Source organism: Hyaena hyaena, unplaced genomic scaffold (assembly GCF_003009895.1).
Source record: "Hyaena hyaena isolate Hyena2069 unplaced genomic scaffold, ASM300989v1 scaffold_289, whole genome shotgun sequence".
Classification (NCBI taxonomy): Eukaryota; Metazoa; Chordata; class Mammalia; order Carnivora; family Hyaenidae; genus Hyaena; species Hyaena hyaena.
Genome location: NW_024080920.1, coordinates 1,132,297 through 1,151,108, shown reverse-complemented (window position 1 = coordinate 1,151,108; position 18,812 = coordinate 1,132,297). Strand labels below are relative to the sequence as shown.

General features: G+C 39.2%; 1 protein-coding gene across 1 annotated transcript in view; it reads left to right on the top strand.

Annotated features, from left to right (window-relative positions):
• The window catches only part of NFX1 (nuclear transcription factor, X-box binding 1), a 73,576-nt gene that overhangs the window by 36,690 nt on the left and 18,074 nt on the right, over positions 1 to 18,812 (top strand). The window contains exons 10-14 of the mRNA XM_039247047.1: positions 3,212 to 3,309; positions 6,658 to 6,688; positions 12,940 to 13,019; positions 14,158 to 14,266; positions 17,997 to 18,116. Of these exons, the coding sequence (XP_039102978.1) occupies positions 3,212 to 3,309; positions 6,658 to 6,688; positions 12,940 to 13,019; positions 14,158 to 14,266; positions 17,997 to 18,116 (438 nt within the window). The remainder of the gene's footprint in view (positions 1 to 3,211; positions 3,310 to 6,657; positions 6,689 to 12,939; positions 13,020 to 14,157; positions 14,267 to 17,996; positions 18,117 to 18,812) is intronic.

The window sequence follows — 18,812 nt, the reverse complement described above, 5'->3', positions numbered from 1 at the left end:
ACAGGAAGAATCTGTGTTGTTTAAGTCAAAATCCATACCCTCCCTTCCACTCCCAGCTCAGCTTAACAAAAGTTCCCCTCAAGATAGGTGTGCCAAGAAGATGAGGCTTCCTCTACCCTAAGATCCCAGGCAGGGGTTACCAAGTCTCACTGGGAGGAGCACACTGCCAGCATTTTTCATCCCCTCTAACTCCAAATTGAAGAGGCTAAATTTCTGGTAAACACAGCTGAGAGGTTGGGGGCTCCCTTCCATACAGCCCCACCCATAAGTCAGAAGTTTTACTCCAGTCACAATAGATTAGAATGTTGGGGCCCCAGTCATCTTCACCCCAGCTCACTTGTAGAGCAGAGGATCCACACTGGGAGAAACAAGCCAAGAAAACCAGAGGCTCCTGTCCCACTTAGCACCAAAAGTACGTAACTGAGACTTCTCCCGGGGAGAAAGGTAATCTATTTAAAAAAAAAAAAAAAAAAGAGCTCCAGAGTACTCCCCGAAGGAAAGGACTTCAATTTTAAACAATGTGGAGAAGTTCAGGCCTAAAGACCCTTCAGAAAATAATAGCTCTTTTTAATAAAGGGCATGTAGCTAAACTGTAAGCCAGCTAGTTCAGTAGAAAGAGCCAGGGAAAGAGATAGCTAAGAGGAGTCCTTCTGGAGTCAAAACAGATTTCACAGACTTGCCTCAAAAACTGCCCTCATCCAATTTCATTGGATCAGACTGCTAAGCAATTTATGACCAACAGAGAGAAAGAATGAAGAAAAGTGAACAGCACTTCAAAGAAATGAGGGTACTTTTAAGTACACAAACATCTGTAATGAGAATGCCAGAATAGTGGAAAACAGAAAATTATTTTGAATAACTGAAAATTTTTTAAATTTATTGAAAATCTTTAATCTATACATCCGAGAAGCTCAACTCCCAATAGGATAAATTCAAAGAGTTCTACACCTAGACACAAGTAAAAAGCTGGAAGCCACAGACAAGGAGAAAATATTGAAAGTAGCAAGAGAAATATGACTCCTCACATACAAGGGAACCCCTATAAGATTAGCAGCAGACTTCTCATCAGAAACAATAGAGAATACTACATGATAACAAGAAGATACTGAGATGACCTATTCAAAGTCCTGGGGGAAAAACAGCTACCAACCAAGAACCTTCTATTCATCAAAACTACCTTTCAGAAATGAAAATAAAAGGGCACCTGGTGGCTGAGTCAGTTAAACATCTGATTCAATCTCATCTCAGGCCTTGATCTCAGGGTCATGAGTTCAAGACCCTCTTTGGCTCTGCACTGGGCATGAAGCCTACTTTAAAGAAAAGGAAAGAGAAAAGAAGAAAGGAAGGAAAGAAAGAAAGGGAAACAATTTATTGCCAGCAGATCTACTTCACAATAAATACCAAAGGAAGTTCTTCAGACTGAAAGCAAGTAAACCCAGATGTAAATTCAAATCCATTTGCAAAATCAAAGAGTAGGGGCGCCTGGGCGGCTTAGTCGGTTAAGTGTCCGACTTTCGCTTAGGTCATGATCTCTCGGTTCGTGGGTTCGAGCCCCGCGTCGGGCTCTGTGCTGATTGCCAGCTCAGAACCTGGAGCCTGTTTCGGTCTGTGACTGCCTCTCTCTCTGACCCTCCCCTGCTCACGCTGTCTCTCTCTCTCCTAGAAATTAAAAAAAAAAAGAAAGAAAAAGTAAATGTAATTGCAAAATTATAAAAGACAGTATAAAAGCATATTCTTTTTGCAGCTGACTTAAAAAGCAGTTGTATAAGAAATATGTATTGTATTGTTAGGCTTGTAACATGTGGAAATACATCTGACAATAAGAGCACAAAGGAGGTGGGTGGGATCAAAGTTGTACTAAAGTAATGAAGTGATAGCACGAGGTAACTCAGACCTGCAGGAACAAATGAAGAAAACCGGAAATGGTAAAACTATGTATGCTTGCTCTTTTCTCAGTTTTAATAGACTTAACGTTATATAATAACATATTGTTGGGCTTGTAACACATAGATGTAATATGTATAACAATAATAGCATAAAAGAGAAGAGAGAATAAAGCTACACAGGAGTAAGGCTTCTATATCTCACTGGAATTAGGTTAGTATAAATCTGAAGTGGATTCTGATAAGATGTGTATTGTAAGCCCTAGAGCATCTATTAAGAAAATAACCAAAAATTATAAATACAGTGAAATGGGGTACCTGGGTGGCTCCATCAGTTGAGCTTCTGACTCTTGATTTCAGTTCAGGTCAGTGGTCTCCTGTTCATGGGATTGAGCCCCTGCTTGAGATTCTCTCTCCCTCCTTTTCTGCCCCTCCCCTGTTCGCACTTATACACCCACACTCTCCCAAAAAAGAAAAAAAAACACATTAAAAATATATAGTGAAAATTTCGATTAAAGGAAAAAATGTTAAATTAGAAACTGTTCGCTTAATGCAAAACAAAGCAGTAAAGGAAGATTAGATTAACAAGGTCATGAGGCATCAGATACAATCCAGCTGTATCAATAATAACATTAATGTGAATGGATTAAACTCTTAAAAGCAGAGATTGTCCAACCAAATTTTTTTAAAAAACACAAGATTCAACTATGTGGTATCTTCAGGAAACAGACATTAAAGATAAAATTAGGCTGAAAATAAAAGGATGGAAAAAATACATCATTTCAACAGCAGATAAGAGACTTGTGGCCAATTTCTGAGTGGTCCTTGAAACAGAAGTTGTACTAAACGTATTTAGCAGAATGAATGATAGGCCTCTTATCACCAGATGGTCCCAGAGCTTGAGTCATTGAGACTATGGATCATGATTTCTGATTGTTTATGAACCCCAGATTATTTTCAGAGTCAGGAGTACTTCAGTAAAGTCATCCATGGCTACAGTTTTAAGGAGACTTGTTCAAGTCTAACTCGAGACCTGAGGCCTAAAGAAAGAAGTCAGAAGATCTGTTTTTTGACTTAAGCAAAATCATCATGCACGCCAAAGGATATGCCAGTGACTGATTCTGGGCCTTGTCTGTGCCAGAAAAGGCCCAGCCTGCCAGATGAAGGGAAGATAGGGGAAGAGGCATTGACTACATCCTTCTTCCCTCAACTCTGATTCTGGAGTTAGAGGAAATAGAAGTAGAAGACCAGTGTGGCTAAGTGAACTTGGGAGGCTGAAAATGAGTACTTGCAGTGTTCATTCCTAGCTCTTTTCATTTTTATTAAAGATTTCATTCATACCTGCGAAAAGCTCTGCCATGAAGGAGACTGTGGACCATGCTCTCGTACATCAGTTATTTCCTGCAGATGCTCTTTCAAAACAAAGGTAAATCCTAAACAATGTTAGCGTTGTTATCGCCAGTACCTTTTAAATTAGTGATTACGGGATGGGAAGAATCAAAGTAACTTGTTTTATTCCTGTCATACTATGTATGATTAATTCAACCCAGCCAGTATATGCTGACAGCAACCATGGATCAGTTGTAGGGTAGGTATGGGCCGGGGGGTGGGTAGCACTCTAGGCTCAGAGGCCAGTAATAGGGCTGAGGCAAGTATCCAGATAGCTCTACCAAATACAAGTGTGATAATGCTAGATGCTAGGAGAGAACAAGTGCACTGTTGCTAACTAAGAAGTTGGAGAGAACATAGTCCGTAAGATCACCCTCATTTCTGACACTCATTGCAAGAGTTTAGACAACTGCTAAATTAGAGTAGTCCACAAGACCACCCTAACTTCTGGTACCAACTGCAAGTCCAGTGTCCCTAAGACCACTCTCATGGTTTGATAATTCACTAGAACTCAACAGAACTCATAGAAAGCTGTTATGTTCATGGTTACAGTTTATTACAGGGGAAGGATACAGATTAATATCAGCCAAAGGAAGAAACATGCCGGGCAGAATCCCAAGAAAGTACCAAATAAGAAGCCTCTAATTCTCCTCTCCCTGTAGAGCTGGAACAGCGTTACTTTCTCAACATTATTTTGTGATAATATGCATGGAATATTGCCAACCAAGAAAGGCCACCCAAGTCTGGTGTTCAGTTTTTACTGAGGCTCCACTGTGTAGACATGGTTGACTGCCCATGTAGCTGATCTCAATCTCCAGTGTCACTGGAGGTCTGCCATTACTGTGTAACGCAAACTCCCCACCCTAAAGCTTATTATTGGTCTTTGTGGTATAGCCAGTCCCCACCCTAAGACTTTTCAGTATGACCAGCCTGTACCCTAAATCATGTTAGACTATCTGATGCCCCAAGGCCCCAGGCAAATAATGACACTCCTTTCAGACATGATATTACAGGAGCTTAGAGATTACCTCCCAGAAGCCAATGGCAAATGCCAGACCACCCTTTCGGTAAGGTTAATTCTTCACTATGCAACTATTTTTGTCAATTTCTACTTTCTGCCCTGGGCAGTTTTGATTGGATTTTTTTGTTATGAAAAGGGCATCTTACCATTTTGGAATTCATGCTCATTCCTATGTTTGTAACCAGAGACAAGAGCCTTGCTGTGGAAGTCTTTGGGAAATCCAACTTGGGGAACATAGCAACTATAGATCTGTCCTCTCTGACCCACTTTCAGTGCATATTCAGCTGCTACCAAGCCCAAGGTCTGGGTAGCAGCTGACTTGCAAATGATTTTGAGGATATAGTCCAGAAATTGGCAGCTAGCTTACTGGGTAAGCTTTAGAGTTAAAATGTAAAAATAATGTAATTTACGTGTGGCAAAAGGTGTGTGTATGTATGTCTGCGGACAGTTGTTTTCCCTGAAAGAAACCAGAATACAGGGGGCAGTAGAGATATTTTGAATGTCAGATATAGGACCTTGAAGACTGTGAAATACTGTGATTTAGTAATCACAAATTAAGTGATGCCCAGAGGTGCCATTTGTGACCTAGAAGCACAAGCAGGGTTGGGATGTGTGAGCTAGAAATGGCTACTATTGGTTTGCTTCTTTCTCCCCAACAATCCTCTTCTCCCTCTGTGCTTTTTTGATTCTCATTCACTGTCTGTCCTCACTCCCTCTAATGGTAGATCCCATGGCAGTGAGTGTATTCATGAAAAGCTGTGTATGAAGTGAATTTTTACAAATAAAAGTTTTATTCTAAAGTTGCTGGAGGCACTCACTATCAGTATGAATTCTGTTGAAACGTTTGACAGAGTGAAAAATCGCTTTGAAACTGATGATCATCACCTCATTCTTTAGCCAGATTTTTCAGGTAATGTCTTTGTAATGGAATGGGCTTTTCCATTGGAAGTGAGTTTTCTAGATAAATAAAACATTTCTTAAAGCTTCAGAGGTGGTTTTCTTTTAATCACTTTGGTGGGAATCTTTGAAAAATGTATGCTGTTATTTTATTACCTCTTAAAAAAGAATATTGTATTTAAGTTTTTATTGGTAATTCATATTGATTGTTGGGATAGGTGTGCTCTGCCTTTACCCGCAGCTATAGATAACCACTCCAGTGTGTCATTTTGTCTCTGCATTCCAGTGTTTGCATTAACTGAAGCACTCACTCAAGCAATTTCATGAGTCACCTTTGCTTTATATCTCTAGAGAACGTATGGGGAACTTTTTCTTATCATCCAACCCAGCCAACTAATGTGTCTAAGACATCTTTGTAGCCAAGAATCTTCCATTTCTTAGACTTTTTTACTTCTGTTATCAACTCTAGTAACTGCCCTTTTTTTTTCAGAGTTATTTTCTCTAAGAAAGAGTATTTTTAGCATTTTGCTAGTTTCTAAATACCTAGCAACCTGTAAATGACATCAAAGCCAAATTCAGATGTAGATGCTGGGCAGTCAGGCTCACCCTCCCCCAGGTGACTGACTTGTTCCCCACACAGCATCCTCTCCACACATGTTATTTGGGATCATGCCTCAGCAAGTTACATGTGATAGATCTTAGGGGTCATTCATGCATAATTACCAAAGTAATAAAACTGAATGCCAGAGGACTACTATATCCTACTTAGCTGCATTTCTGCGGTGTCAGGCTGCTCTTAAGTGTGTTGAGCTGTTTGCCTCTGGTACCAGATTATTAAATGTTTTCAATTTTTCTGCTTTTTGTGACTTTTTCTGTCTACCTTTGCCAGGCAATTATTTTTCTTTGTTTTATATATACACTTTTAGCAACCTCTCTTTCCATTCAGATTTTATAATTCCTATACTCTACTTTAAATTAGGAGGCCAGAGGGGCGCCTGGGTGGCTCAGTCAGTTGGATGTCCGACTTCGGCTCAGGTCATGATTTCATGGTTCATGGGTTCGAGCCCCGCGTCGGGCTCTATGCTGACAGCTAGCTCAGAGCCTGGAGCCTGCTTCAGATTCTGTCTCCCTCTCTCTCTGACCCTCCCCTGCTCACGCTGTCTCTCTCTCTCTCTCAGAAATAAATTAAAAAAAAAAAAAATTAGGAGGCCAGACCACAAAGATTGTTACAGTTATATTTGCATGAAGTGTCAGTAAACTGGGAGCCCCATTGTGAGTGAAGCATATTAAAAGAGACAGGGCTAACCTAGCTCCAGACAGGTGAAGCTGGTAAGTGACGACCAGAGAAGCATAGGATATTTAGGATGTACATGTTATATATAGCATTATTCTATAGTTGTGTTGTTTCATTTGTTCCTAAAAGAGTTACTGTTGGTTTTTTTGTTTGTTTTTTTCCTTTTTCCATAGGAGCTTCCATGCACCAATCTCAAAAGTGAAGGTATGACTGGGAAGGGGCATGAGGGAACTCTGGGGTAAAAGTAATTGTTCTGTTTCTTGGTGGGGGTTTGTGTTATATATTTGTCATAATTCAGCAAAGGCACACTTAAGATTTATTTATTTCATTTTACATATTTCATTTTCTTTTACCTCAAAAGGAAAGTAAAAATCATAAATTGAATTTTAGTTAATGAAGTGCAAACAAAAAGGGGATAAGTGTAGTCATATCTGAAGCTTACTTTATTTTTTTTTTAAATGTTTTATTTATTTCTAGCAGAGAGAGAGAGAGACAGCGTGAGCAGGGGAGGGTCAGAGAGAGAGGGAGTCACAGACTCTGAAACAGGCTCCAGGCTCTGACCTGGCAGTCAGCACAGAGCCCGACGCGGGGCTTGAACCCACGAACCGCGAGATCATGACCTAAGCGAAAGTCGGACGCTTAACCGACTAAGCCACCCAGGCGCCCCTCTGAAGCTTACTTTAAAATGCATCAGATATCAAGATAAATTGATAGGTGGATAGAAAGGTGAAAAAGTAATGGTAGAATCTCAGTAATGGGCATATGGATATTCACTGTAAAGTGGTTTCAATTTTTATATGTTTGAAAATTTTCAGGGGCGCCTGGGTGGCTTAGTCAGTTAAGCATCCGACTTTCGCTTAGGTCATGATCTCGCAGTTCGTGGGTTCGAGCCCCGCGTCGGGCTCTGTGCTGACTGCCAGCTCAGAGCCTGGAGCCTGTTTCAGAGTCTGTGACTCCCTCTCTCTCTGACCCTCGCCTGCTCACGCTGTCTCTCTCTCTCTCTCTCTCCTAGAAATAAATAAAACATTAAAAAAAATTAAAAAAAATTTTTTTTTCATAATAAAATAGTGGTTGTGGGGGTGAAGGAGAATAATACCTAATGCAGCAAACTTCTTACATACTGACTCTGATGCTAGATCCCCTTAAGGCTTGGTGTGACTGTTGGATACCTGGAACAGCCAGCAAGCCTTCTTAACCTTGAGGCCTACAATATTGTTTCTTCCTTTGTCCTTGATCCTGGCATCCCACACTATTATGATTCTGTCCTTTGCTAACTTAGTCTTTTGTTTAAGCCACCTTAAAACCTTTTTGGAAAAGTGGTAGAAGTTAAATGTATCCAAAACAAAAAGCTTTTATTCTGGCCAGGAAGAAAGCTGTTTAGGTTAGGATGCTTTTGTTTGTAGGTATCAAAAACCCAAGGAAAAGTAACTTCAGCAATCAGGGGCTTTACTGTCTCCGTAATAGGAAGTAAGGAGGCAAACATTTCCAGGGTTGGTTAATTCCAACCTGATTCCAGGACTCCAGTTCAGCTTCTCTGATTTTCTTGGTTTTCCCCTCATGGCTAAAAGTTAGCTACAACAAGTCCACACATTAGCATCTTACCCAGCAATATCTAAAGGAAAGAAGGAGATTCTTAAGTTTCCTTCTCTTCTTAAAAGCAAGGAAAACTGTCCTTAGAAGACCTCACTACACTTTGTATCACATGTTCCTGCCTAAACCCACCATTAGCAAGGGTATTGGAATTAACAAGCTAGACTATGCTACATTCACCCCTGAAACTGAGGAGCACACAGGTACCTAGTTTTTTAACAAAATTAAGGCTCTGTTAGCCTTAAGAAGGTGATGAGTGGTTGTTTGGGAGGTAACCAGAAATATCTGCCTTACAACCACAGTCAGAATTTTGGTTATTAAAAATATAATTTGAGGGGCGCCTGGGTGGCTCAGTCAGTTAACTTCAGCTCAGGTCATGATCTCACGGCTCATGGGTTCAAGCCCCGTGTAGGGCTCTGTGCTGACAGCTCAGAGCTCGGAGTCTGTTTCAGATTTTGTGTCTCCCTCTCTCTCTCTGCCCCTCCCCTGCTCATGTGCGGTCTATCTCAAGAATAAATGAACATGAAAAAAACTTTTAAAATATATATATAATTTGAAAAAATTACATTAATACACTTTTAAAGTAAAAAAAAAAAGGAATAAAAACAATATAAAGGAATAAGTGAAAATACACCCTAACCTGATTTTCCCCTCCTAGTTCCCCTTCCCTGATGGAAATGTTACTAGTTTGTTGGGTTTGGGTCCAGATCTTTTTCTGTTAGTTTTATTTTTTTCTCCTAAACTTAGGTTTATACTAAACATACTGTTTGCAATTTGGGATTTTTGTTTTCTCCCAGTAATATATCAAAGACATTTTTCTATGTCCATGTATATAGCTCTCCCTCTTGCACAGTATTTGGTATGTGGGTATGCCACAATGTAGTTCACTGTTGCCCTTTTGGTGGCCATTCAGTTTGTCTCCATTTTTTCCCCATTATGAATAATGCAGTATCCATCTTGTCCCACTTTTTAAAACTTCATGATGAAAAATTTTAACCATATGTGAGAGTAGAAAGATTAGTATAACAAACCCCTATGTACCTGTCACCTATCATCAGTAATCAGCATTTTGCTTATCTTGTTTCATTCATCCCTCCCTTCCCTCCTTTTTATTTTCACTGAAGTACTTTGAAAATAAATCTTAAACATCATTTTACTTATAAACACTTCAGCACCTAGCCTATTTTTAAAATTTGAGGTAAAAATCACGTAACATAGAATGGGCCGTTTTAAAGTGTACAATTCAGGGGTAGTCAGTCGGTTAAACATCCTACTCTTGATTTCGTCTCAGGTCATGATTCCATGGTTCATGAGATCAAGCCCCATGTCAGCCTTTGCGCTGACAGTGCGGAACCTGCTTGAAGTTCTCTCCCTCTCTCACTGCCCCTCTCCTGCTCACTTTCACATGCACTCTCTCTCTCAAACATGTATTTAAAGTGTACAGTTCATTGTCATGTAGCAGATTCACAGTGATATGCAGCCATCACCTCTATCTAGTTCTAAAACATTTTCATCACCTAAGAGAGAAACCCTGTATACATTAACTTTTCACTACCCACTCACTCCTCCCTCAAGCCCTGAGGAACCACTAATCTGCTATGGATTTACCTATTCTGAGTATTTCATATAAATGGAATCATATAATATGTAACCTTTTTATGCCTAGCTTTTTTCACTTAAGCATGTTTGCAATATTCATCCATGGGAAGTATGTATCGGTACTTCATTCCTCTTTATGACTGAATAATATTTCATTGTTTGGATATATCGCAGCTTGTCTATTCATCTGTTGGTGGACATTTGGATTGTTTCAGTCTTTTGGCTATTTGGATTATTGCTACTGTGAACATTTATGCACAAGTTTTTGTTTAAATACCTGTTTAAAATTTTTTTTGGATACATACCTACAAGTAAAATTGCTGGGATCATGTGGTAATTGTGCGTACTTTTTTGAAGAACTGCCACAACAGTTTTCCATAGCACCTACATCATTTTACATTCCCATCAGTGTATGAGAGTTTTGCTTTTTCCACATCCTCTCTGACACTTATTTTTTGTTTGTTTTTGCTTTTGTCTCTTACGTTTTTTTTCTTACAGCTATCCTAAGTAGATATGAAGTGATATGTCATTATGGTTTTGATTTGCATTTCCCTAGTGATGTTGAGCATTCTTTTTTTTTTTGTCTTTTTTTTTTTTTTTTTACAAATAGTTTATTGTCAAATTAGTTTCCACATAACACTCAGTGCTCATCCCCACAAGTGCCCTCCTCCATGCCCATCCCTCCTCCCCCCCACATCCATCAGTCCTCAGTTTTTGTCAGCATTCAAGAGTCTCTCATGGTTTGCCTCTCTCCCTTTCCCCCACCATTTCCCCCCTTCTTCTCCCCCTTGTTCCTCCATCAAGTTCCTCCTAATCCTCCTATACATGCAAACATATGATATTTGTCTTTCTCTGCCTGACTTATTTCGCTGAGCATAACACCCTCAAGGTCCAACCATGTTGCTACACATGGCCAGATTTCATTGTTTCTCATTGCCATGTAGTATTCCATGGTATAGATAAACCACATCTTCTTGATCCATTCATCTGTTGATGGACACTTAGGCTCTTTCCATGTTTTAGCTATTGTGGAGAGTGCTGCTATGAACATTGGGGTACATGTGCTCCTATGCCTCAGCATTTCTGTATCCCTTGGGTAAATTCCTAGCAGTGCTATTGCTGGGTCATAGAGGAGTTCTATTGTTAGTTTCCTGAGGAACCTCCACACTGTTTTCCAGAGGGGCTGTACCAGTTTACATTCCCACCAACAGTGTAGGAGGGTGCCCGTTTCTCCACATCCTCGCCAGCATCTAGAGTCCTCTGATTTGCTCATTTTAGCCACTCTGACTGGCATGAGGTAGTATCTCAGTGTGGTTTTGATTTGTATTTCCCTGATGAGGTGGGATGCTGAGCATCGTTTCATGTGTCTGTTGGCCATCTGGATGTCCTCTTTGGAGAAGTGTCTGTTCATATCTTCTGCCCATTTCTTCACTGGATAGTTTGTTTTTCTGGCGTGTAGTTTGGTGAGTTCCTTATAGATTCTGGATATTAACCCTTTATCTGATATGTCATTTGCAACTATCTTTTCCCATTCTGTTGGTTGCCTATTAATTTTCTGGGTTGTTTCCTTGGCTGTGCAGAAGCTTTTAATCTTGATGAGGTCCCAATCATTTATTTTTGCTCTTGATTCCCTTGCTTTTGGGGATGTGTCAAGTAAGAAGTTGCTGCGGTGGAGGTCAAGGAGGTTGTTTCCTGCTTTCTCCTCTAGGGTGTTGATAGTTTCCTGTCTCACGTTCAGGTCCTTTATCCATTTTGAGTTTATTTTTGTGCACGGTGTGAGAAAATGATCTACTTTCATTCTTCTGCATGTTGCTGTCCAATTCTCCCAACACCATCTGTTAAAAAGGCTGTCTTTTTTCCATTGGATATTCTTTCCTGCTTTGTCAAAGATCAGTTGGCTGTATACTTTTGGGTCCACTTCTGAGTTCTCAATTCTGTTCCATTGGTCTATGTGTCTGTTTTTGTGCCAATACCATACTGTCTTGATGATGACAGCTTTGTAGTAGAGGCTAAAGTCTGGGATGGTGATCTCTCCCGTTTTGGTTTTATTTTTCAGTATTACTTTGGCTATTCGGGGTCTTTTGTGGTTCCATACAAATTTTTGGATCGTTTGTTCTAGCTTTGAGAAGTATGCTGGTGCAATTTTGATTGGAATTGCATTGAATGTGTAGAGTGCTTTAGGTAGTAATGACATCTTAATTATATTTATTCTTCCTATCCATGAGCATGGAATGTTTTTCCATTTCTTTGTGTCTTCTTCAATTTCCTTCATAAGTTTTCTATAGTTTTCATCATACAGATCTCTTGTATCCTTGGTTAGGTTTATTCGAGGTATTTTATGGTTTTTTGTGCAATTGTGAATGGGATCAGTTTCTTGATTTCTCTTTCTGTTGCTTCATTGTTGGTGTATAAAAATGCCACCAATTTCTGTATGTTGATTTTGTACCCTGCAACTTGGCTGAATTCTTGGATCAGTTCTAGTAGTCTTCTGGTGGAGTCTGTTGGGTTTTCGATGTAGAGTATCATGTCATCTGCGAAGGGTGAAAGTTTGACTTCCTCTTTGCCAATTCTGATGCCTTTGATTTCCTTTTGTTGTCTGATGGCTGATGCTAGGACTTCCAGCACTATGTTAAACAGATGTTGAACATTCTTAAATGTACTTTGCCATTTGTAATCTTCTTTGGAAAAGAGCTCTGTTTAAGTCCTTTGTCTATCTTTTAATTGGGTTCTCTTGCTGAGTTGTAAGAATTCTTTATGTATTTTGGTTCCTAGACCTTTATAGATTGATCATTTGCAAATATTTTCTCCCATTATGTGGGCTATCTTTTCACTTTCTTAATGGTGTCCTTGGCGCACAAAATCTTTCAGTTTTGATCAAGCCCAATTTGTGTTTCTTCTTGTTGTTTGTGCAACAAAATATATAAAAATATATTTTCAAAAGTATATGTGTAGGAATGATTACCTAAAACAGAATTACCATTTAAATTTTTGATAGATACATATGTGAACCAAAAGTTTATACTCCCATCCACTGAGTGTCCCTTGTTCTCTACACCTTCACCCATACCATATTGTCTTTTTTTTTTTTTAACAATCTGACAGGTAAAAAAATTTTAGCATATCTTATTTTAATATGTATTTTTACCGTGACTAATTTATTTATATTATTACATATGTGTTTCTTCAGCTTATAGTCATTCAAATATTTATTGAATGAATGTTCATCTCCTTTGCCTTTTTTTTTTCTTTTTAATCGGCCATAACAGATGCTACATTTATGTGTGATAAGCGATGTAACAAGAAACGGTTGTGTGGACGACATAAATGTAATGAGATATGCTGTGTGGTAAGTGGACCTGTCATTAGGTACAGTCAGATTGCATTCATCCAGGGGCTGAGCATCTAGAAACCTCAGCTATCTGGAATGCAGCCCAGATTCAGAAATCACTAGGAAAGGCCCCTGAGCAGCAGTGAGAGAGCTGCCCAGAGAGACAGACCTGAGCCTTTTTAGGCCTTAGCCAAGTCAAGAAGTAAGCCAGTAGAAGTATGGGGGAAGAGAAAGAAGAAAGACAGAAGCCCTCAGGCTCCAGAGCCCAAGACCATCAGATGAGCATACAGTCCTCTGCAGGAGATTGTGTGCTGTCCCAACACACAGACTGACTAGTCTGGTCTTAGCATTTCGGGCTTTGGGTTTCATATACAACTTGGATCAAGTCAGTAGGCAAAATGAGTGGGGCATTTTTGAAAGCAGTTTTCAGTTATCTGAAGTATTCACTTAAATGAAACTAAATAAAGACAGTACTACCTGACAGTAATGTTTTACCATGTCCTGCGTGTGTGTGTTTGTGTATACAAACAAGATCACATGGTGCTGTTAGCAAAGTAGTGCATGTAACATGCTTATGTATGCATATCATATACATAACTGTTATTTTTGAAGTTTACATATTGATAAGATGAAGAATGATAAAATTGTACAACATATTAAGACTTATTTTTAGGGGCACCTGGGTGGCTCAGTCAGTTTAGCATCTGACTTCAGGTTCTGATCTCACGGTCCATGAGTTCAAGCCCTCTATCAGACTGTTACAAAGACCCCATTTCAGATCCTCTGTCTCCTCTCTCTGCCCCTCCCCTGCTCACTCTCTCTCTCTCAAAAATAAACATTTAAAAAAAAGACTTATTTATAAGTCAGTATTTGAAGACATAAAGACTTCTTCCTATTATTGAAAATTTCAAACATATACAGAAGCAGAAAGATTAGTATGAGTCCCACGTATGCAGTGTCCAGCTTCAGTAGTCATTAGTTCATGACTAATCTTCTTTCATCCACATCCCCACCTACTCCCTCTGATTTTTTTGAAGCTAATCTCAGACATCATTTCATCCATAACTATGGAAAGTTTTTTTTATTAATCTTCTTGTTGTTTGTGGAAAATATAAAATGTAGATAATTTTGCAAACAAATATGAATCTTTTCCCAGGATAAGGAGCACAAGTGTCCTTTGATTTGTGGGAGGAAACTCCGTTGTGGCCTTCATAGATGTGAAGAACCCTGTCATCGTGGGAACTGCCAGTCATGCTGGCAAGCTAGTGAGTGTCTTCACTGTATACTTTTATTAAAGAGTTTTCTAGGGACCTTTGGGTGGCTCAGTTGGTTAAGTGTCCAACTCTTGATTTCGCCTCAGGTCATGATCTCACAGTTGTGAGCGCCATGTTGGGCTCTGTGATGGGTGTGGATCCTGCTTAAGATTCACTCGCCCTCTCTGCACTTGGCTCTGTGTGTCTCAGAAATTAATTAATCAACTGATTGATTGATTAAAGAATTTTCTAGGAGCGCCTGAGTGATTCAGTCCTTTAAGCATCCAATTCTTGATTTTGGCTCAGGTCATATTCTTGCGGTGGGTGGGATTGAGCCCCACGTCAGGTTCTGTACTGATAGCTCTGAGCTTGCTTGGAATTCTCTTTCTCTCTCTCTCTCAAAATAAATTAATTTTTAAAAGAACTCTTTTTCTAGAGTTTTCTAGAAGTTCAGGCATAATATATTTTGAGGGACTGATTTGCTTAGTTTGGGATGGGTTACTCAACTAAGCCTAAGTATTTCAGATACATTGTGCCTTTAAAAAAAAAAAAAAGTTATTCTCATCCTGCATTGTCATCCCTGAATGTACAAAACTTGGGATGTATGCAACAATTCTAAAATGAAACCAAGTTCATTAATGGATTACTCTTAAATATCACTGACCCAAATTCTGTCCTCAGCAGTCTTCCTTCTCTGTATTATTAGCAGCAATTTGTAAACTTTTTCATCTTAAGATTTACTTACATTCTTACAAATTATCAAGGACCCTCAACGAGCTCTATTTATGTGAATTATATCTATATTTATCATATTAGAAATTAAAATGAGGAATTTAAAAAAATATTTGTTAGAGTTTTTTTTTAATTTAAATTTTAGTTAACATACAGTACGGTATCAGTTTCACGAGTAGAATTCAATGATTCATCACTTACATACAACACCCAGTGCTCATCACAAGTGTCCTCCTTAATAACCATCAACCATCTAGCCCATCTCCCACCCACATCCCTCCATCAGCTCTTAGTTTGTTCTCTGTCTTTAAGAGTCTCTTGTGGTTTTCTTTCGTTCTCCCTTTCCCTCACGTCCCTTTCCATATGTTCACCTGTCTTGTTTCTTAAATTCCATATACAAGTGTAATCATAGGGTATTTGTCTTTGTCTGATTGACTGAACTCAACTAGTATATACATTCTAGCTCCATCCATGTCATTGCAAATGGCAAGATTTCATTCCTTTTGATAGCTGAGTAACATTCCATTGTATATATAATCCATTCATCAGTCAGTGGACATTTGGGTGCTCTCCATAGTTTGGCTATTGTTGATAATACTGCTATAAATATTGGGGTGTGTGTACCCCATACAAATCTGTATTTTTATATTCTTTGGGTTAATACCTACTAGTGCAATTGCTGGATAGTAGGGCAGGTTTTTTTGTTTTGTTTTTTTAATTGACAGTGACTTTTTAAAAAATTTTATTTAATTTTTTTAAAATTTACATCCAAGTTAGCATATAGTGCAACAGTGATTTCAGGAGTAGATTCTTTAATGCCCCTTACCCATTTAGCCCATCCCCCCTCCCACAACCCCTCCAGTAACCTGGGAGCATAGTTCTGTTTCTAGTTTTGTGAGAACCTCCACACTGTTTCTCTAGAGTGGCTGCACCAGTTTGCATCCCCACCAACAGTGCAAGAGAATTCCCCTTTCTCTGAATCCTTTGCCCATACCTGTTCTTTCCTGTGTTATTAATTTAGCCATTCTAACAAGTGTGAGGTGGTATTTCATTGTGGTTTTGATTTGTATTTCCCAGACAATGAGTAATACTGAGCATCCTTTCATGTGTCTGTTAGTCATCTGGATGTCTTCTCTGGAAAAATGTCTGTGTCTTCTGTCCATTTCTTAATTAGGTTATTTGTTTTTTGGGTGTTGAATTTGATAAGTTCTTTATGGATTTTGGATACTAACCATTTATCAGGTATGTCATTTGCAAATACCTTCTCCCATTCCATCGGTTGCCTTTTAGTTTTGTTGAGTGTTTCTTTTGCTGTGCAGAAGCTTTTTATCTTGATGAAGTCTCAATAGTTTATGTTTGCTTTCATTTCCCTTGCCTTTGGTGACATGTCTAGAAAAAAAATTGCCTGGCCAAGGTCAAAGAGGGTGCTGCCTATGATCTCCTCTAGGATTTTGATGGTTTCTTATCCCATATTAGTTTGTTTTTTTAGTATATGTGCTGCCGAAGCACACATGCATATTAGTTTATTTTTAATAACCAGATTTTTAAAAAAATGTTTATTTTTGAGAGAGCAAGTGAGCATGAAGGAGAGGCAGGGAGGGGGGAACAGAGGATCTGAAGCAGACTCAGTGGTAGCAGACAGCCCAGTGCGAGGCTCGATCTCATGAACCGCGAGACCATGACTTGAGCTGAAGTCGGATGCTTAACCAACTGAGTCACCCAGGCTCACCATAAAAACAAACAGATTTTTAAAACAACCAACCTGTATTTTAGTGTACAGCAAAAGTGCTTTATTTCACAGATTATGGAAAAGACATGTATTTAAGGATCAAGGTTTTTTTTCTTTACTGCTTCATCAAGGACTTTTTTATTGTGGCAATGAAAACTACAGTGATTACAGTTTGGTTCTATTGCCTTGATTTGCACTATGACCCTGGCAGTTTTACCAGCTCTTGGTTTTGCACCATTAGTGCAAATGTCAACATAGTGGGGCAAAAAATAATATCTTAGTCTGATAATGAAAATAATTTTGGCTTTATGGACTTCCTGAAGATCTCAGGGACCCCTAAAGGTCAACAGAGTACACTTTGAGAATTGCTACATTAAAAGATTGACCTAGATCAAGATTTCCCAAAATGTCTTTGATAAAATGCTAGGCCTACTTCATTTCAGAAAGGAGTTGAGTCAGTGCTTTGGTATAAATCACACATGTGGATTCCATGATAGCAACTTACATAGCCCCTTGCCCTTTACCAAGCCGTTTCACATATATTAGCTTGTTAAATGGACAGGTCAAAGTTTGGTTTCCTCACTGAATGAGTAAGAAGCTTAGCGGTATTAAATTACCAGCCCACAGTCACTGAACCAGTAAGTAGTAGGAAACCTAAGTCTCCTGACTGTATTTATAGGACTCTTTCCACCACATTGTATAGCCTCTGGAGGGTTTGTTGAAGAGAGTACTGACTGGAGAAGAGCCGTAGGTAGAAGAATCTTGAGAGCTCTTGGCTTCCTGACTCTTGGTGACCTTGTTGAGAACCATGGCCAAAGGCCTGCCCTCTGTCTACTATAACTCAGAGTTGGAAAACTGACTCCTCTTGGGATTTAAGAGTTAGGAGAGCTCTTGACAAGGTGGGCTACTTGTTAGAGCTGTCCAGTGTGAGCCCTCATTTTGATTTGGCTTCTGAACTGTGTGTAATGAACTCAAATGTAGCTCTGTGCTTCATTTCAACTTCACATTTCTCGTATGATAAGTATTGATTATACCTATAAGAATTTTTTTGAATGGCTTCAGTGGCTCTCTGAGATTTATATTCAAATACATATTTTTGTATGCTTGTTAATTACCTGTAGCTTTCATAGTCTGTATCCATTTTCCTAACTAAAGGAGTTTGAAAAACTAAAAAGCTATATATATATATACACACACACACACATACATATATATGTTATCTATGTAAATACATATGTGTTCATCATGAAAGGTTGTTTTGTTTCATTGCTGCTCCACCAGGTTTTGATGAATTAACCTGCCATTGTGGTGCGTCAGTGATCTACCCCCCAGTTCCCTGTGGCACCAGACCGCCTGAATGTACCCAGACCTGCGCCAGAGTCCATGAATGTGACCATCCAGGTGGGTCCCAACTCCTTGCCTCTCCACCTCACAGCCTGTCTCACACTCTGTCATTTAGAATGTTGCATAACAGTCTTTACTGCTCTGAGGTCATGTGGCGATGGCCACCCCTGTTCCCTGTTCTCAGGGGCTGCTTCTGTGAAGGTGGGTCTGTGATCTGGGCCATAGCTGGGAATCAGCAGTGCCCTCCATTTCTTTACTCTATGGATATCAAACACACCTGAAAGGCTGGGAGAATTTCCAGTTTATCTTGTCTTTCAGGGACTTTTTTTCTTGTTGCCTTCAGTTTTGATTTATATTTCAAAGTTGAACATCTTTTTGCAAAATTGAAAATAACTTGTTTTTTGTTGTTGCTGTTGTTAGAGAAGTAATATATGTTTACTGTATAAAAAGAAAGAGGGGCGTCTGGGTGGCTCAGTTGGTTAAGCATCCAACTCTTGATTTCGGCTCAGATCATGATCTCATAGTTGTGAGTTTGAGCTCCGTGTGTAGGGACTCTGCATTGACAATACAGAGCCTGCTTAAGATTCTCTCTCTCTTTTCCTCTCTCCTTCTCCCTCTCTCTCTGCCTTTCCCCTACTCACATGCATGTTCTCTCTTTCTCAGAATAAATAAATCAACATTAAAAAAGAAAAAAAGAAATGAAGTCAAAAGACTACAGTTTATCCATATGTCACCTTTTTACACCTTAGTATG